Source organism: Chelonoidis abingdonii, chromosome 21 (assembly GCF_003597395.2).
Source record: "Chelonoidis abingdonii isolate Lonesome George chromosome 21, CheloAbing_2.0, whole genome shotgun sequence".
Taxonomy (NCBI): domain Eukaryota; kingdom Metazoa; phylum Chordata; order Testudines; family Testudinidae; genus Chelonoidis; species Chelonoidis abingdonii.
The window spans coordinates 4,756,400-4,776,979 of record NC_133789.1 but is presented as its reverse complement, the minus strand read 5'-3'; the positions used below and the strand labels follow the sequence as shown (position 1 = coordinate 4,776,979).

The following is a 20,580-nucleotide window of genomic DNA, read 5'->3' as shown; positions in this document are numbered from 1 at the left end:
TAGAGCCAGATAGCATTGCACTTCCCGGGATCCCGATGCACACAAGCCCTCCTGACACCCCACACACTCCTTCCACACTACAGCAGATTGTGATGACCCATTGTTCCGCCTCCAAGGAGCAATAGGATGGAGGCCCCTGGGAAGGGAAATAACACCTAGATTCTTGTCCCTTTTATGCTTCTGCAAGTCCCACTGAGCAGGATTTGCTTCTACAGCAGGGCACCATTGCCACTAAATTTGTACATCCGATCAGGATTGTTTGTGAGAAAGGGAAGCACGGATTTCCAGGAGGAGAGGGGGCGAAGGGAGCACGGCTCTGCTTTTCATGTCAAAAATATAGACACTGTGCCAAGTCTCAGCTTCCCCGGGGTCTCACACGGAGATCCCTAAGTGCCCCTCTGAATCAGGCCTGAGCCGAGGTTGGGAGATACAGTATCATCAGGCGATGGCAACCATCCCCCACCATCCCTTGATTGTACAGAGCAGCTCACAGGTCAGGACATTGCCAGCTTGCGTTTGCAGGGTGCCACAAGATGGATGCCAGTCTCATGCCAATGCTACAGATGGCTTTTTGCATGCCTGGTTCATCCAAGCAGAGCTGCCTGCATTAACAAGGGTCAGAGTTTAGGTTGGTTGTTAACTCGGCAGCTTTTCCAGTCCAGTGAATTCAGAGTGAGAGGACAGAGGGGAGATTTGCTGGCATCCCTGGGTGCCGTTAAACTGATGGTATCTTATGAGATCCCTGGCTCTCAATCTACCTGGCTCCTGATGGCCAATCCGGAGCTCAGCATGGGCACAGGTTGTGCACCTTGTGAGGGACCTAATGGCAGGCCAGTCTCCTACTGAAACTGCCAACAGGCCAGGCAAGTTTGAGGGAGCCCAATCTGCAGGACAGTGATTGCTTGCTCTGGCCTCCCTCAACTTTATCCCCCCTCCCCACCCCCCAGGAACCTGTTAAACTCTAGCAATCCCAGCTGCCAAAGAAGGGGAGAGTGGAAGGGAGCTGGGAGGCAGACAGGTGGAAGAGATGGCCAGATGGAGGTGGGTGGCTTCTGAAGCCAGACCTAGCAGGAGTGGGAGACTCAACACCATGGGCCTTGCAGGGTCTCAGGACCAGGGCCACCCAGAGGATTCAGGGGGCCTGGGGCAAAGCAATTTCAGAAGCGCCTTCCTTAAAAAAAAAAAAAAAAAGTTGCAATACTATATTCTTGCAGGGGCCCCTGTGCACCCCAGAGCCTGGGGCAAACTGCCCCACTTGCCCCCCCCGGCAGCCCTGCTTAGGACACCCCAATCTCCTGAAGCCTGGCTCTAGCTCTAAAAAGGGAAGGGGCAGGGGGGGAAGATGGGAGCCCATCACCGGGCTGCAGCACTAATTAACAGCAGGTGAAAAGAACGACTCCCCGGCCGCCTGCCCCTAGCCCTGACCCCGCTGCAGAGCTCAAAGCGCCGCACGTGTGCGGGGGGAGGCAGACCAGCCCGGCCCTGCCGGGGTCCGACCCCCAGACTGGGGAGCTGGAAGCAGCCCCCCAGGGGAGGCTGATCTTCAAGGGGAGGGGGGGGCTCCTTGCCTGCCCCCCCTCACGCTGCAACGACGGGACCCCCCAGCCCTGCTCGGGCGGCAGAGGCGGGGGCCGGTTGACCCCGCCGGGCTCCTTACCTGGCCCCGGTCAGGCGCGGCCGGGCCCCCCCCGCAGCCTCCCGCCGCCGCGCAGCCGGCTCCGCGCAGCGAGCTGCAGGGTTTCTATAAATCCATCGTGCGCCGCGGCCGCCGGCTCTCCCCGGCGGCGGTGCACGCGGGCGCGCAGAGGACGGCAGGGTGAGGCTCCCCGCGGGCCGCGCTTCCCGCCCCCGCCAGGTGCACGGCTGTCCGCAGCGCCCGGCTCATCCGCGGCAGCCAGCGCCGCCGACCTTTTGCGCGCCGATGCAGCCGGGCGGTCTTCCCTTAATAAGGCACGGTCGCTTATGGCAACAGGGACTCCCACCTTCTCGCCCAGCCGCCTCGCCCCGCGCCGGCAGCCAGCGCGCAGCCCCTGCCGACCCTGCCCTGCTCAAGCCTGCCGGGACCGGGGCGCCTCCAGCAGGGGCCGCTGCAGGGGCGGGGGGAGCGCTGGCTCTCCCAGCAGGCGCTGCAGGGATGGGGGGCCGCGGGACGTGCTGCTCTCCCAGCAGGAGCAATGCAGGGATGGTGCTAGGCGGGGGACGCTGACTTCCCAGCAGGGCGCGCTGCTAGGGGGGTGCAGGCTGGAGGGAGGTGCATGGCTCTCCAGCAGGGGCGCTGCAGGCGTGTGCAGGGGGGGGAGTGCCTGACTGTCCCAGCAGGAGCGCTGAGGATGGTGCAGGCGGAGGGGAGGGTGCAGGCGCGTCTCCCAGCAGGGGGCGCTGCAGGGGATGGTGCAGGCTGCGAGGGGGTGCCAATGCTTATTCCCACGCAGGGGGCGTGCAGGCGGGGCGGGAGCGACTGCTCTCCCAGCAGGGCGCTGCAGGGCAGGGGGAGCGCCTGATTCTCCCAGCGGGGGCGCTGCAGGGGCGGCCGGAGCGCCTGACTCTCCAGCAGGGGGCGCTGCAGTGGATTGGGCTAGGGGGCGGGAAGTGTCGACTCTCCCAGCAGGGAGCAATCAGGATGGGTGGCGGGACGTGCTGCTCTCCCAGCAGGGGCGCTGCAGAGGATGGTGCAGTGGGGGAGCACCTGACTCTCCCAGCAGGCGCTGCAGGGCAGGGGGGAGCGCCTGACTCTCCCAGAGGTGGCGCTGCAGGGGATGGTGCCGTGGGGGGAGCGCCTGACTCTCCAGCAGGGGGCGCTGCAGGGATGTGCAGGCTGGGGGCGGTATGCCTCGCTCTCCCGAGCAGGGTGGCGCTGCAGGGGATGGTGGGGCCGGGGTAAGTGCCTGACTCTCCCAGCAGGGGCGCTGCAGGGTGGTGCACGTGGGGGAGTGCCGACTCTCCCAGCAGGCGCTGCAGGGGATGGTGCAGGCTGTGAGGGGGTGCTGGCGCTCACAGCGGCGCTGCAGGGGATGGTGCAGGCTGGAGGGGAGGGTGCATGGCTCTCCCAGCAGGGGGCGCTGCAGGGGATGGTGCAGGCTGGAGGGGGGTGCATGGCTTTCCCAGCAAGGGGCGCTGCAGGGGGTGGGGGTGGGGGGAGAGCCTGGCTGTCCCAGCAGGGAGCGCTGCAGGGGATGGTGCAGTAGCACTGGCTATGGGGCGAGTTCTGGCAACCCCAATCCCAGCCTCTCCCAGCAGGAGGCGCTGTAGGGGAGGGTGCAGGAGCAGTGGCTGTGGGGGAAGCTCCTGGCTACTCCAGTCCCAGCCTCCCCCAGCAGGGGCACTGTAGGGAATGCTATAAGAACACAGGCTATGGGGTAGCTGGTTCCCCCTCCCGTCTCAGCCCCCCTTTCCCCAGATGCGTTGCTGCAGGGGATTGGGGGGGAAATTGTCGCTCTTGCAGCTCTCCCAGCAGGGGTCACTGCAGAACTTGGGCTCACCTTGTCTGGGCTGGGACTGCGCTGGGAGGGATGGTTTTAAAAGACCCTGCCCAGAGTCCCAAGCAAGAGTCTGCGCGAAGCACGGGTCATGCACACACGCATGCAGAAGAACACACCCAGAGATGCTGGAGCAGATGGAGGCAGGCGCAGGCACCATGATAGCCTTGCAAATGCAGGCAAAAAATATGCAGGAGAAACCCAAGTTGGTGCTTTCAAGATCTTAAAAGAGCCTTCAGAGCACAAGCCACAGAGACTAGAGTTAAATGCTTCGGCCCAGCCCCCTGGCATGTGCTGATAATGAAGTGCAGCAGCTTATTAGCAGCCGGGATTTCATTGCGGGTGGTCGGCCCAGCCTGGCAGGGGGCGGAAATCTACTCTGCACGTCTCAAAATCTTTGCTTGTGCTTGGAACTGCCCACCCTGGAGCACAGACAGCTGTGAGCAAGGCGCCTGCCAGCCTCCTCGCTGGGGCTCTGCCTCTTTCCCCTTCTCTCTGAGTGCCACATCTCACCACCCCTGCTAGCCCCCAAGCCCAAGTGTCTCTAGGTGCAGGGTCCCAGTGGTACCAGTCCCACCCCCATGGAGCAGGACCCAGTGCATTGCCTGAGTCCAAGTGGCTGTCTCACACCAGTCCAATCCCTTTGGAAGGGTCAGGAGATGGACAAGTCCCAGGCCAGCTGTTCTACACAGCAGGGCCCATCTCCACGGCTGTACCCCACACGACCAGGCCCCCTGCATTGAGCTGGATCTGACTCCTGGGGCTGGCGCAGCAGAGCCCACTTCTAGGGCTGCCTCCCTCTCTGACAAGGTCTCCGAATGTTGACCACTAACTCCACAACCAACTCCCTCCACAAATGCCCCAGTTCCCTTCCCGCTGCCACGCTCTTCCCCTCCCCGAGCAAGGCTGTCACTGCTTGAGGTGCACACGGCCCAAGAGATAGCACAAAGGACGAACCTCGGCCCAGCCCCATGTGGGGCTGTTTAGGGTGACCAGATGTCCCTATTTTATAGGGACAGTTCTGATATTTGGGGTTTTTTCTTAGATAGGCACCTATTACCCCCCACCCTGTCCCAATTTTTCACGCTTGCTATCTGGTCACCCTAGGCTGCCCTGGCCCCCTCAGCAGCACCCTACGCCTCGCCTCTGTATCTCCGGAGAGACACCAGCCCATGCCAGCCCATCTGAACCATGACGTGTGTTCTGAAGGGATGTCATGGAGGGGAGGCGACGGGCCACATGTGTGAGATCCTGGGCAATCCCGGTGTCTCTGTGCCATGCAGCAGTGCCAGATAGAGACCCTACGTCAGTGGGGAAGGAAAAGAGACAGGGGAGAGAGGGAGCAGAGAAGCAACGAAGGGACCATCCAGGGAAGGGGGTGATGCGCAGAGGTCAGTGTCCCTCCCGTTGGGGGGTGTCCCACAGTGCTGGGAGGTCAGGCAGCACCCCCATAGTAAGAGCTCAGGAAGGCGCACACACACTGGCCATATAATATTGGGAGTGGGGAAGAGGATACCCCAGAGGTGAGAAACTGCAGGTGGGGTAGGCAGCTGTATTACCCTACCAGGATCCCAGCAGTTCTTCCTGCTTTCCATGCCTCCTCAAAGGGCTGCACAGCTAATGTTCACTTCCACCATTTCACTGTCCCCGTGCAATGCTGCCTCTCTGAGCCCAGGTACCTGGGGAGCAGGCAGTGAAGTCCCTGGGGGTTAAGAGTCGGTAACACCCCGGTGGTGATCAGGGTGACCCAGCCAGCTGTATGTGAAATGACCTCTCTCTGCACATGTCCAGCTCTGTGCTCCGGAGGAATCTATCGAGCTTTACAACCCAGTGGTGCATTTATCTCCACAGCCAACCGGGAGCTCAGTCAGAGCCCAACTCTCGAGTCTCGTTCCCTTTCTTAAAGCACCAGCTACTGGAGTCACTGGGATTAGGTGAAAATCTCAGCTTGCTTTTCTGTTTTTTTAACCAGCTCGAGAAATGCGTGGAAGTGTGACCCTCCCAACGGCTTGACACAGGTGGCAAATAAACAGAGTGCATCGCTGATTATTTTTAGTCATAACATGTCTTTGGGGGGGCTGACTCCATGACGTTTCCTTAGCTCGTAAGCGCCTTGGGGCAGAGGCCGTGTTTGTGTCCTGGGACTGTACAGCACCTGGCACACTGGAGTCCATGACTGGGGGCTACAGTAACACAAATACTAAGTAATAATAGTGTCTGCATGCTTGGGGCTGCACTTTACAGATGGGGACACTGAGGCATAAGGCAACAAAATGACAGACCGAGGCGCAGAACCCAGGAGAGCCCTGACTCTCTCCTGAGCTACGAGCACTTGACCAAACTCTCACCTCGAGCTGTGAACAAAACAGGCTGAACGGCTGCTCGTAAAGCACCAGGAGCACCGTAAATGACAGATCTTATGAAGAAGGGCAAAGTACTGTTAAAAATAGCTCATGCAAAAAATTGCTAACAGTTATAGGAGCAGCAGGGGCTGCGTGTTCTGCGGGGCCTCACCCCTCCTCCTGCTCTCTGGTAACACGGTAGACAAGTCTCTCCCGTACTCCCCCACCACACACACACTAGCAGTAGGTGGCCTCCTTGCCCCCTACTTTCAAACACACTTGAACCTTGAAAGTTCAACTCCCACCGGCTCAGGACGGGGGCAGGGGGGGCTGTATGATGATTGTCGACTCTCTGTATTGTGGTAGCATCCTGGAGTCCTAGCCATGGCCTAGGTGCTGCCCATACACAGACTAGACAGATAGTCCCTGCTCCAGAAAGCTCATGATCGAAGTCAGTGGGTTGCAACCTGTGGTCCGCGGAACACTGGGGGTCTGCAGATTAAAGCACAGGGGACTAGCCTTCCCAGTGGCTGGATCTGGTGCAGCGGGATGCTAGGTTGCACAGAGCAATGGGTTCATTCAGCATGGCAGGAAGGCAGTGGAGATTGCAATTCATTGGTAATTATTACCATTATACACATTTGTAACTTTCTGATCCCACTCAGATTGAAGCAAGGCCATTTGGCTGATGTGCAGTTCACAGTACAAGGGCATCACATGGGAAGTGCCATGTTTCAGAGGGTATTAGCCACTGCGCCAACACATTTTCCTGCTAGGGTGACCGGATGTCCTGATATTCGCAGTTTTGTCTTATCTAGGCGCCTATTATCCTCACCCTCATCCCGATTTTTCACACTTGCTAAGTGGTCCCCCTATTTCCAGCTGTCTCGAAGGAACCCACTTGGAATTTCATGCTGACTGTGGGGATGGACTCAGCGTCTCGCTGCTGCGTGAGGCAAAAACAACCTCCTTTTGGAGTTTGTGAGTGGAGATACCTATCTGCCATTCTGAGCCCACATCCAGCTAAAGACAGTGCTGATGACATGAGCTAATGGACAAGGCCCACCCGGGCCTGGGAGTCAGGAGACCTGGATTCTAACCCCAGCTCTGTCACTGGGCCTTTTCCACCTCCCACCCTTTATCTGATTGACGCAGACTGTAACCTCTTCCGAGCAAGGACCGTCACTATGTGTACACCAACTAGCGCAGCAGGGCCTCGTTCGCAGCTGGGGGCTTTAGCTGCTACGGTACCACACACACTTACCAATAATACTAACCCCTTCTTCAGGCTGTATTAAAGGGACACAATCTGGAGGGAGAGGGATACATTTCTTGACTGTGTTATATTAATACATTAAAAAGGAATTTTTAAAAAAATCAGAACGTCTTGGTGTTTGCTTACTTCCCGCATTTCCTCCAGCTGGGGGCAGCACTTGGTACTGCGGGGCTGGGAACTCAATCCAAACCTCAGGAAGACAGGGGGGCTAATCTGGTCTATTAGTCAGTTTCACTTTCCTTGTCTCATTCTGCTGTTTATTGTTAACCTGCCATTTAAAGCTCTGGTCCATCCGGGTTTTCAAATAGCTCGCTTCAGCCTTGGTCTTCTCTGTAGATTTGCTGACAGCCTGTTGGGTGTTGCAGGGATTGTGTGCACCTGCCTTTCCTTCTCTATGATAGACATACATATAATTAATATTAATATTGCTCTCACTTTCCATTTCTTGTGATCAGCACCATGGTGTTTGCTTTGGGGGCTGCCGTTCTGAATGGAACACTGACATTTCCAAAACATTTCTATTCAGATCCGGTTTGGTAAACTCTCTCGTATATCATATTTTAAACAAGCTAAAATTGGGATCTAAATTACCCAGCAGCCTCCCCCTGCCAAATGGCTAATATATTAAAAAAACGAGCAAGTCTGTAACGCTGCAGAAAGGCTTCGATCATGTTTGCAACACAATGTCATTTAAAGGTTGGCATCCACTGGTTCCAACCCTTCTATTTTCATTTACTCTCCACAACTGTTTAACACGTTGGGAGAAGATGAATAATGCTTGTTTTCTTTCCCCCATAGCAGATGCAACCATCTCTTTGTTTGCTGGTTTCTGCCTCAGATATGGGGTGGCAGGCAGGACTCCGGGGAGTAATGTTCAGTGGTTATCAGCTTATCGGTATCTACATAGGAAAATATATTTAATACTGGGCTCTCCAGTCTAGCAGAGGAAGCTCAAACACAATCAAATGGTTGGAAGTTGAAGCTAGACAAATTCAGACTGGAGACAAGGCGTAAATGTTTAACAGTGAGAGTAATTCACCATTGGGATAATTTACCAAGGGTCGGGGTGGATTCTTTAACACTGGCAAATTGAAAATCAAGACTAGACGTTGCTCTAGAAGATCTGCTTTAGGAATGGTTTTGGGGCAGTTCTCTGGCCTGTGTTATGTACGAGGTCAGACGAGTTGGTCCCAACGGTCCCTGCCGGCCTTGGAACCTCTGAATCTGTGCGCTACCCCAAGGGGGAGCACTCTGCCTCCTCCAGAGTGTCTTCCCAAAACGGTGGGTTGTATTTATTTTACTGCCTCTGGCTGTGCTTCACCCCTGGGCAGTGCACCAGCAGAAGGTCTTTGTATTACCTAAATACCACTTAAAACCTGGGCTTTATGGCTACAGTGCACCTTTTGCGGGCTCTTCCCACGAGGATAAGTTTCCCCCTCTGTGATGGATTTACATAGTCTGACGAAGTGGGTATTCACCCACGAAAGCTCACGCTCCAAAACGTCTGTTAGTCTATAAGGTGCCACAGGATTCTCTGCTGCTTTTACATAGTCTTGTTTTTTTTAAAAAAACATCATTAGAATCCAGAAGATCTTTCCATCCGATTATAACAATGCTCAGAAATCATTCAGCGCCTGAGTCCAAGCAGTGGGGCTTTCTACAAATGCTGGTGGTTTTATTATTGTATTAATAACCGAAACATTTCAAGTTATTTACCAAGAAATCGCTCTCTCTGACTAGAAAGGGGAGGCCTGTATCTCCAGTGCGGAACTGAATGGATTCAAAGACGATGCATGACTCTCACTGTACGATGTCTAACGAGTGCAGCCTGAACAGTGGACTGATGATGATAAAACGGCAATCAATAATTAACACTGCTTGCACCGAGCAGGCTGGAGATAATAAGGAAGAGGCTTGGCTTTGCCAGGCCTCTATGGACAGAAAGACTGCTCTCACCAGGGGTCTGTTTGGCCCCAGCAACGCCCCAGAGAACACACTGGGGAAACAGTCTGGATTTTCTCCTTGTTCACGTAGGCAGAGAAAGCATACTCTAAAAGTGACTAAGAACACAGCCAACTCCTCAGCTGGGGCAAATCAATGGAGTGCCCTTGGCTTCAGCAGAGCTACATTGCTATACACCAAGCTGTGGATCTGGCCAATAGTTTCTGCCAATGCTTAATATGTAATGAAAGAGGTGCTGTAGCTCAAGCCATTTTTTAACATTCATAATGGATGCAGCAAGCCCAGAGGTGCCGGGGCTCAGCACTGGTTCCTGCATACGGTGGTTTCTGTCCCCACAGGTCAGAAGAAGCCGTGTGATAACACAGGTGAGCAGCAGTCACAGTCTGTAAACACGCCATGTAGAAGAGGCTTAATCCTAACTTCTCCAGCTGGTACCTTACTCTGATTTTGATGCACTGGCTTTTACAAGCATGCCCAGAAATCTTCTCCTGCCTTAACACCAGACCATTCATGGAGCAGCCAACTCATCAGAGAGAAGCAGCAACCCAGAACCACTGGTGCCCCCTAGGGGAGAAGATGGGAGACGCACTGAGTCTTGCTGGTCCAAGCAAGCACATACAGACCACAGTACAGAAATCAGTTTTAGAGGCAAGGGCTTGTCACAGATTATGCACTGCCCCAACCCCCAGATTTTCAAGTCTGGGGAGCACAGACAAAAGCATATCAGCTACTCTCAGTCTGCATGGGGGACAAGAGGCAGAAGTCCCACTGGCACTCATGCGCCCAGCTTTGTGATTTTGTCACAAGTTGGGATTTAAAGCCCCAGCTCCTGGAGTTATGTGATTGCAGGAGACTCTCAACTTGCTTTTTTTTTTGCAAGAAGTTTCTAGCCCTTGTGGTTGTAGGGAAAAGCTTGAATTCATGATGCCCAAAGGCTCACGCCCCAGAGGGCAAATAAGAAGAACCCAAAGTGTATCCTGGGGGCGGGGGGGACTTTTAAGCTTTAATCTCATGATTTCAAGGAGCCTGACTAATGAGTTTTGCATGCTCAGAGTTGGCCAAACCACACTCCCTCACGAAGCCAGATCTCCACACCAGCCCATCCGCAGCACGGATTTCCCACTGTTCAGAAGCAGAGGAGGACAGGCCCTGGGTCAGCGGCTTGAATCCAGCCTGGGTCAACAGGGACTGTTTGGGTCCTGTGTGAAATGAGGAGGGTAGCTCTTCAGTTCAGTCCCTTGGGGAAAGCAGTAAAGATAATCCCAATGGTTGTTAAATTCATAGAGTCATAGAATTTAAGGTCAGAAGGGACCATTATGATAATCTAGTCTGACCTGCACAACGCAGGCCACAGAATCTCACCCACCCACTCCTGTAACAAAGCCCTAACCTATGTCTGAGCTACTGAAGTCCTCAAATCGTGGTTTAATTATTAGGAGTCTCAGTGGAGAGGCCATGGAGACTGCACTGCCTTTCCCCCCCACAGGGTGGCATCGCTCCAGATGCAGGGTGCTGTTGGGGCACCCCATGCTGCACCAGTTCTGTGGTGAGAGAGATTATTATGGTAGGGCCCAAGCAGCTGTATAAACACATAGGAAGCCATGGCCCCTCCCCCCGAGAGCTGACCATCCCAGTAGTGCCATACACAACAAGCGGTTGTAACAAACGAGGCGGGAATGGGGAGGGTGGAGAGAGGCACCGGGAGATGGTGTTTTAAATGATCAAACACAAACAAATCTCTAGCTCTTATCTAGCGCTTGTCACCAGCAGACCTCAAAGCACTTTACAAACAAAGTCAGCCTCGTTATCCTCAAGTGACCGATGGGGAAACTGAGGCACAGAGCTGGGAAGTGACACACCCCAGGTCACCCAGCAGGCCCATGGCTGAGCCAGGAACAGAAGCCACATCTCCTGAGTCCATGTCCTGTGCCCTCTGCACTAGGCCCCCAAGACATCACACAGCCATAGCTTTTTAAGGCCCAGAGGAGCCAGCCTGATCATGTAGTTTGCCCTCCTGCAGAACACAAGCCAGAGAACCTTGCCCAGTGAGTCCTGCATGGAGCCTAGTGAAATCAGTAACCTCGACTGGTCTCCTGGAAATACCATGGGAGTGCTGGCCAATGGCCAGGTCAGGGTTAAAACTGATCTGTTCTCACAACCTAACAGTTATATCCACTGATCCAAACTGATTTCTGGGGCCTGACCCAGCAGGAGGGGGACACACTGGAAAGGAAACCTCTTCAACAGAGGGAAAGAAGTTGGTGTTCTACCCCCCACCCCCAATATGTGTAGATTAAATCTGGAGGGAAACAGACAAACAGAGACTCGGAGGACTCAATGCAGCCCAAACCAATGCCACATCAACCTCCTGACTGGAGAGACAGGAGCCCAAGCTCCTGTCCTATAATGCTCTATTTCTTTATGCCCAGGTTGCTTTCATCCCTCTGGGAGGCACCCAGCTGGAATTTCTCCAGCTCTCCTCTGCTCACCACCCTTGGTCCCTTTCCATACCATGTCGTTGTAGCTGTGAATTCAGGGCTGGATTGACAGGGCTTGGGACTGGAGTCCTTCGGTTGATTCCCAGAGCATGAGCAGCAGCAGGGCAAGCATTCCTCAGTCCTGCTGGGGCAACCCCGTAGGGGAGAGAGGACTGGCCGTGCCCGAGAAACACTGCTGCCGATTCCAACCAGAGCAACCCAATAGTGTCAACTGTGGGGTGGTTTATGTAATGGAAACACACTTGTGCCCTGGGAACTGGACTGAGGCTACTCAGTTCAGATCCCGCAGGCCCACCCAGTGAGCCCTGGGCAATGCTGACGGGCTGTACCCAGCTCGAGCACGCTCAGAGATCTCTGCCCGCTCCCAAACCTGCCATCTGCGCATCTGCAGTGTCCTGTTAGTGCACAGGTCTGCCAGCTGTCTGGAGCATGGGAGACCCGGCGGTTTCCCCCTTGAAACTAGCTGGCTTGGGACAAAACAGATGATCCAATTTAAAAAGAACAACGTGTTTGCTTCGGGCAGGAAACTTGGCACAGGCCAAAAGCATCATTGCAGCCAGATCATAAACCACAAGAAAAGCTCTTTAAAGTCCAGGGTGCCATTAGTTCCTCAGCATGTCGGTCTGGGGGAGGTAAGTGCAGGAAAGAAAGAGACTTATTGTAGGAAAACACAGTGAAATATTAGCCAAGCAGAGGCTGCATTAGCACCTACAACAGCTGGCTGGTAGCAGACTGCTTCTGTTTGCAAGATATTAGACCGGGGCGCAAGTGATCTGAGTCCGATCCTCAGCTGTGTCCGTCACAGACCCCCGGGTGAAACCTGTCACTTAATCCCTCTGTACCTCCACTCCCCCTCCGTAACTAGGGATGGCGACGCTTCCTTCGTCTGCCTGGTGTATGTAGACTGTACACTCTTTGTAGCAGGCTGCCATGGATATACAGAACCTAGCACAACAGAGTCCAGATCTGAGCTTCAGGTTCTGGGCACTACTAGAAAGAAACATCGTGAATAATACAGCTGTCAGACAAAATGGCAAAGGACCTGGAATTTCAAAGATCGCCCTCAGCTTTCCAGGTTCCTGGCAAGGCATCTGGGGTTTGATTTGTCCCTAGCTGTCACATGGGTCATAGACAGATGTGTGTTACATGGAAGATGCACAGGGCCGGCATGGACATGAGAGCAGAGTAAAGGCTGAATGAGATAAGGGGGCAGACCAAAGGTGGAATGTTCTATCTTTAGGTGTGTGTGTTTGTTTGAATGACGGTGTCTATAAAAGATTTTTTCCCCTTTTGAACTTCCTGATACAAAGTTACGACCTTAACTTCCCCTTCCCTGAGATGCTGCCTGGAAATAGAATGAGCATAATGCCTTGCCCTTAGATAACACTTTCCATCAACAGATCTCAAAGCGCTTCACAAAGGGGACCATTATCATTATCTCCCTTTTTCAGTAACCCTCTGACATGGGCCCTCGCCAAAGGCTCTTGAGCAAAGTAAGGAGCCATGGATCCAAGGGAAGATCCTCTCCTGGATCAGTAAGACAGAAAACAAAGAGTAAGGATAAATGGTCAGGTCTCATGGCGGAAAGAGGTGAATAGCGGGGCTCCTGGGGATCTGTATGGGGACCAGCGCTCTTCAACGTCTTCCTAAATGATCTGGAAACAGGGGTAAACGACGAGGTGTCAAAGTTTGCAGATGACACTAAATGACTCAAGGGAGTTAAGTCGAAAGCTGACTGCAAAGAGTTCGCAAGGGATCTCACAAAACGGGATGATTGGGCAACAGAATGGCAGATGGAATTCGGTGTTGATAAATGCAAAGTGATGCACATTGAGAAACATAATCCCAACTATACATGCAAAATGATGGGGTCTAAATGAGCTGTTACTAGTTGAGAAAGAGATCTTGCAGTCACTGCGGATATTCTCTGAAAACATCTGCTCAATGTGCAGCGGCAGTCAAAGAAGCAAACAGAATGTTAGGAACCATTAGCAAAAGGATAGATACTAAGACAGAAAATATCATGATGTCCCTATACAAACCTACGGTACACCCACATCTTGAGTCCTGTGTGCAGTTCTGGTCACCCCATCTCACAAAAGATGTATTAGAGTTGGAAAAGGTACAGAAAAGGGCAACAAAAATGATTAGAGGCCTGGAACAGTGTCCGTATGAGGAAAGATTAAAAAGACTGGGACTGTTAAGCTTAGAAGAGAGATGACTGAGCGGGGGAACCATAGAGGTCTATAAAATCATGACTGGTGTGGAGAAGGTGACTAAAGAAGTGTTATTTACCCCTTCATATAACACAAGAACCAGGGGTCACCCAATGGAATTAATATGCAGCAGATTTAAAACAAACATCAGGAAGTACAACTTCACCCAGTGCAGTCAACTTGTGGAACTCATTGCCGGGGGATGTTGTGAAGGCCAAAAAAGAATGAGATAAATTCCTAGAGGATAGGTCCATCAATGGCTATTACCCAAGATGCTCAGGGATGCAATGGTATGTTCCTAAATCTTTGAGTACCAGAAGCTGGAACTGGATGACAGGGGATGGATCACTCGATAACTGCCCTGTTCAGTTCATTCTCTCTGAAGCACCTGGCACCGGCCACAGTTGGAAGACAGGACACTGGGCTGGATGGATCATTGGTCTGACCCAGCATGGCCATTCTTATGTTTTTATGTCAATGGGGAAACTGAGTCACACAGTGGGGAAGTGACTTTGCCTAAGGTCACCCAACAGGCCAGTGACAGAACAGACAATAGAACCCATGTCTCCTGAGTCCCAGTCGAGTGCTGCGCAGGGATTACAAAACCACATTTATTTTGCCACTCAGTACATGAAAACTCATCGCAGGTGAAGAGAGGGCCGACAGTACTGTAGGGAGTTTGTATCGACTGAAGTAAGCACCAGCTCCACTCTGAACCCCACCCTGCTGCCAGTCGCATGCCCAGTCCCATGATCCCTGGAAGAGGTGAGGCGTGGGTGGGATTTTATGACGCTGAGATACAACAGGACCTAACAAGACCACATCACTTTCTAATGGATGCTGCAGTTCGTGCAAGAGGCATGTAAGTCCCAGGTGGAACCCTTAGGAAAGAGCCCTGGGAGAGAGTTCTGGTTGTTTCTCAAGCACAAATGGGAGGAATAGGGTGAATAAGGCAGGTAAAAGGCCCGTGCTCTTGGGGGGCGGAGGGTCGGAACTGTCTTTCAGCCTTTTCATTTTGGAATGAATGATTGCATGGAGCAGGGCATTGCTGATAGTCTGGCTCTGGTAACTGAGTGCGGACAGGTGCTGTGTTTGAATCCCTTCCCCTCCGCACACACTGCTCTGCCAATGCACCTCACCCGCGTTGCCGCCTGCTGTTCTGGTTCTGGAGCCCAGACAGCTCTGGCAATGCCCCTCGCTCCTGGCACCACCTGCTGTTCCTGGTCTGCGAATGCCCCTCAGTCCTGGCCCGCAGCCCCCTGCTGTGCCAGGACTCCCCCTCTCTAGTGCAGACTCGCTGAGGTGGGGGGAGAGACCAACAAATTCAGCTCATTCGTGCCCCCAGCAGGGTTCAGGTTCTCATTCATCCTGCCAAGCTCACAGCCGCCTTCCCAGCCCTAGGGCCTGCTGGAGCAGTGCAGGGGCAGGACACAATCCAGCCCTGTTACCGAAGGCCTGCTGGCTAGAGAGATGGGGGGCACGCCCTGATGCTTATCCTGCTGCTTGCTGGGAGGACATGAGCTCTCAGCCAACCCGGAAGCAGCAGATGCCCTCGCCCTCCACTCCCTTTTGTGATGCTGCCATTTCCAGCTATGCCCCATTCGCCTCCTTCCCCTTCTTCTGCTGCCCATCCCATTGCTAGGGCTTCAGCTGCCCGTCCCTCCTACAGGGCACCCTCTGGCCTGACTGCAGTTGGTTGCACAGGGCAGAGCCTGCACTCACCACAGCAGAGAGCAGAGCATGAATCCACCAAGACCAGCCACTCCCCTGCTTTGGCTGGGTTCAGGCCCCATGCAGAAGCCGCTTCTCTTGCTGAGCTGTGATTCCAGAGGCTCCTGCTGACGCACGCAGCATCGCGCCAGATACCTGAAGTCACCAGGTGCAGCTGCCAAATCTCCCCTGGGGCCCTTTTAGCAAACCGGTGGGCAGGGAGGGCAGCGTTGCTAGCAATCCCCAGGCGAGCCCCACTGAAGCAGGAGGAACCGGGACTGGCAGGGACATGACGGCAGCTTGGTGCCTGGAACACCGGTATCCCAAAGGACCCTCCACGCCTCTGCTACAGATCTAGGTGCTGTTTTCAAATGGCTTTGCTGAAGGCCCCTTATGCAGAGGAAGCGCCGGCATTGGAAAGGACGGTAACGGGGTGGGGAGCTCACAAAGGGCTCAGGGGGTGCTTGGGCCCCTGAGAGGTGATTCATGCCTTCCCCGGCCTGGCCCAGACACGGATGGATGATTCCTTAGCGCGGGCAGCTGCCTTTGCTGGAATTCTGTGCTGCGACTGTAGCACGTGTAGACGAACCTGAGCATGTAGACGTAACAAAAGCAGTGAAGCCGCAGTCGCACGGGCCGGACAACCCCGCCCGGGACCCTGGGTACCTGCTCTAATGACCAGGCTGTGCTGCTGAGGTGCCACTGCTGTTTTCACAGGCTACACGTGCTGCAGCCACACCTCTGATTGCAGTGTAGCCAGACCCACAGGCACAGCTCTGAGCATGGGGGAAAGGGGGCTTTGTGCCCTGGGGCTTCTAGGCTAGTCAGGGGCCGAAATAGCCCTAACTTATGGCAGCACCACTGGTGGGCAGCTCTGCAGCCTGGAACTCCTGCGGCATCCCCCGAGCTTGGCGCTAGGGAGAGTCTCAGGCCCGAGCCCTGAACTCGAGTTTGTGAGAGGGTCACAAACTAGCCAGCCTGCGTATGCCACCGTGACAGCACTGAATGTCTGAGGAAGGGGAGAGCCTCCCTCCTTTCGTTGCTAGTACAGAGCTGAAACGCAGCAAGCACCAGAAGTTCCCTCGCTACCATACGTCCAGCTACTGTGTGCCGAGCTGGGACTGGGGCAGGCCAGAACAGAGGGCTCAGGGAATCTGCGATGAGATATACAGCTTGCTGCACCTAGCTCCATTCCAGGGATCGTGGCCCACTCCTTAGAGGCCGTAACACCACACACACATTATTGGTAAGCTAAGCATAGAAGCCAAGCACTGAACAGATCATGGCAGCTGATCTCCTGGAGATGGTCAGGGTCGTTATTCTTGTTTAGCTCTTTTCATCAAATGATCTCCAAGGGCTTTACAAAGGAGGTCAGTGTCAGGGGAAACTGAGGCACAGGGAGGCAAACCGACTTGCCCAGGGTCATCCAGCAGGCCAGTGGCTGAGCTGGGAACTGAACCCATGTCTTCTGAGTCTCAGGCCAGCGTGCTAGCCATGGGGTCACACTGCCTCCCCACTGCAGTGCATGGCTGTGGGGTAGTTTGGCCATGCTGTCCCTGCCCTGCAGATAAGGGGGAGCTATTACGCAGCCTGTACTACGGAGATCCCGGCAGATGCGGCACTGCTTTCCCCTCCTCCTGGCCCACACTGGGGACCAGTTGCTAATTACACCCAGGTAATTACAGACCAGGCTGCATCAGAGGTGGTGCCTGAGTCCAGAGCAGCGATGATCAGCGCCTGCACCGAACCACTCAAGCTCAGTGGGGAATCCCCGCCCCAGACACAGACAGGGTCTTCCCCCGCCACTCAGTTCAGGTGCATCCAAGCCCTCCGAAAGCATGAGGCAGTTTGACACGAACATGATCAATTCTGCAATGTGTGGAGCTACCGTGCAGGCCCCTGTCTGGCTGCCACTCTAAGCTTCAAACCCCAGGTCCTGGTAACAGCCTGTCCAAACGAGAACTAACCCTCAATACCTGTCTCAGCTGTGTTGTCTCTAAGCAAGCTGTAGAAACGCCTGGGGCCGTGTTCTGTCCCCAGTCACAACCAGAGTTTCCAAAAAGCTTAGCACATCAGGTGTCCCTGGGGTGCTGAGTTCTTGGGAGAATCGGTCTCTTATTTAGGTGCATAAACAGCAACTGAGCTCGGCAGAAGATCTGGGTGCTGAGCCCTTGGCAATCTGGCCTGTGAGACACGCATACGTATCTACACCCACCATCACTGCGACTTGTGCCAGGCTCCCAGCCTCACTCTGGGGCTACCCATGGCAGGAGGGCTATTGGGCTGATTAATAAAAACGGGGCCAGAAACGCCTCCCTAAGGGGCAGCCTGGGGCTCGTCACTGAGGCGGGGGCTGCAGTGAAAGGTTTGGCAGGTGTGATCTAGTTCTTGAGATTCCCCCTGCCCTCACAGGGAGGGGAGAAGTGCTGTGGAGAGAGGAAGCCCAGAGCCGAGGAGGCCCCGAGCAGGGTGTTTAGGGCCACGCAGAGTCCAGGTGTGCAATGAGCATTGGTGCTGACCCCAACGGTCTAGGTAGGGAGCAGGGGGGCTCGGCTGTCAGCCAATTTAGCTTCCAGCCTTCGCCAGCCCTTACTCACAGCCCCAACCCAAGTGAAGGTTGGAGAGAACTGGGCTGGAGTTTCCCCTCCTACCGCATGTGCTGGCTAGCCCCCTGGAGGACAGATCCATTGTGGGGGGGCTCCATGGCACTGGTTCCTCATAGAGAGGATAAATACACCCCCGCTGCATGCCCATTAGCCCCCACCAGAGATCAAATCCCCACACACACACCTCCAGCTCCTCACACAGGTAAATCTGCTCCCAATGCTTGTCCCCCAGCCCACCCCTGAGATCAAATTCCCACCCCCATGTGCCCCCCCGGAGAGAGGCGGTGCGTTCACAACCCTGGGCGAGCCTGGGGAAAGCCTATGGCTGCTAGCAAGACCTCGAGCGAGCCCACCAGCCCTTTTATGCATGATGTGACTTCACTGCCAGATGCCACCGCCAGGCCTGGGTTAGAGTTCACAGAGCCCCTTACCTGATCCCGGATCCTCTCCTGCTGGCCTCGGATGGCCAGGGCATGCTGCGGATACTTGTTCTTCAGGTGGTCCATGAAGGCGTCCCGCTTGCGGTCCATCTCGGCCTTCTGGAGCCCAGTCAGTGCCTCCAGGCTCTGGGCGGCAATCACCGTGTGCCGGCGTTCCGAGGTGTGCACCAGCCCGACGTTGGAGAAGCGCCGGGTCCCGTTCCCCAGGGTCCTGTACTCCCGCGGGTATTCCGCATCGTCCGCTGAGATCATGTGTGTGCTAGTCCTCTCGGGATCTACACGGGGTGGGGGAAGGGGAGAGAGCAGAGCTGGGGTCAGGGACCTTTCTGTCATCTCTCGGCCTGATGCCTCGGTCATTGGGGCGACCATCGAGAGGGGCCAGGGCGGGGCAGGAAATCCAGCAATTATTGCTCTGTCGTGGAGCTGCTTGATTGGGGCTGGCAGCCAGGAACTGAAGTGAGGGGCTGACAGCACTGGCTGGCCGGGGGCAGGGTCCATACTCCAGATCCTCCATCCAGGCACCCCAGCCAGGTCCTGCTAGTTCAGCCATGAGGTGCCCCTGAGCAGAGGTTGGGCTGGATGGCTAGCGGCTGTACAATGCCCAGGGCATGGGGACTAGGGGCCTGGCTCTCCGTTACCGCACCACTATTTTTAGCATGAGCTAGCGTGGGTCTCTACCCAGGCTGGGAAGCAGCCTCCCAGCTGCAGTGTAGACTGTGTGGCAATGTTCATTGCTACCCAAGGGGCAGGACATGGGCAAGGCAGGCCCTGGCTCGCAACCACCAGACTTCCTTCATGTAGCAGCTCCGTTCTCCAGAGGTGAAAGGTCGATGCCTGAAGCCTGGGTCCCACCTTGCTCAGCACTCCTAGCTGGCCCTGGCTAACGGCAGAGCAACCCCACCCACAGCAGCTGAATAGAGGCGGAGGGGCACTAAGGGCAAATACTAAGCACAGGTTGCTCCACCCTGGGTTCTTGACCATGCAAAGCACCCTGGTTTATGGTACCACCTCGGTTTGGTGACCAGGAGAAAGAGCAATCCACTAATTGGATTCTCAGATGGGTCAGATTTAAAGGGGCGCTTTCCAGGGGTCAAGACTCAGGGGGAGTCACACATGACGAGGAGGCATTGGCCGCTTTGTAAATCTCTCAGGATGGGTTGGATTCATTCGCTGCTCTGCTGCCAGGCAGCAAATGGCATCAATGAAATACAGCGGGGCCCCAGTGAGATACCCAGCAGGTGGGGAGTTCAACTCCCTCCTTCATCTCTGCCCAGACTGGGGAATTAGGGCTCGCCCCCGATTTCCAAATGAGCTGAGCTCCCATTGAGGCAGCTAAATAAGGGGCAGGTTCTCCAAAGAGCCCAGTACCCAAGGTGGGAGGAGGGGGTAAAGATGGGGCGGGGACAAGAGGCTCCGGAAGGAGATTATCTAAGCTTCCAAGGGGGATGTGTTTTAAGCCAGCAATGGAAGTGAGTTCTAAACCTGTGGTTAAAGCATCTGGCAGTGTCTCTTTAAATCACCTCTTGGATAGAAGCTGCATGAAAAGTCCTGGGCTTGTCCTCAGTGACCAGACACCAGCAACAGCCCCGCCACCCCAAGGCATTGCCCCTTTCCCACCTACGCTCCCCTCCCTGCCACTCATTCAGCCCCCAAAGGAGGACTTGGTGTCTGAGGTACAAACAGAGGGTGGGTGGATTTCAAGCTCTGGAGAAGGGGGCAGGGTCATGGGGGGATTCTGGCCTGGGGGGGAGGAAAGAGGGTAGGGGCTGCAATCAGGGTTTTGTCCTGGGACAGATTGCAGCAGAGGGGAGGGGAGAGGGGAGGCTGAAGGCTGCAGGGCCGCCGTCCCAGGACAGCAACAGACATGGATAGAGGGCAACAGGACAGGAAAACCACAGAGACCACAACATTCAAAATAAAAGGCTGACAATCAACTTGAAACCAAAAACAGTCAAAGACCCATGACGGACGAGGGCCCAAGCACTGCTCCGGAGCAGAGACACACAGAAGGACACAGACAAACGGACAGACCAAAAAGAAAATGAAATGCAGGG

General features: G+C 54.9%; 1 protein-coding gene across 11 annotated transcripts in view; it reads right to left on the bottom strand.

Moving 5' to 3' along the window:
- Window positions 1-20,580, bottom strand: part of SRCIN1 (SRC kinase signaling inhibitor 1) — a 182,753-nt gene that overhangs the window by 77,112 nt on the left and 85,061 nt on the right. For 10 of the 11 annotated variants that reach the window (XM_075059633.1, XM_075059632.1, XM_032791371.1 and 7 more), the window contains one exon: window positions 18,518-18,801. In XM_075059633.1, the coding sequence (XP_074915734.1) occupies window positions 18,518-18,778 (261 nt within the window). In that variant the 5' untranslated portion in view covers window positions 18,779-18,801. Of the gene's footprint in view, window positions 1-491; window positions 562-18,517; window positions 18,802-20,580 lie in introns of those variants that run through there. The other variant, XM_032791373.2, reaches the window with a different exon arrangement.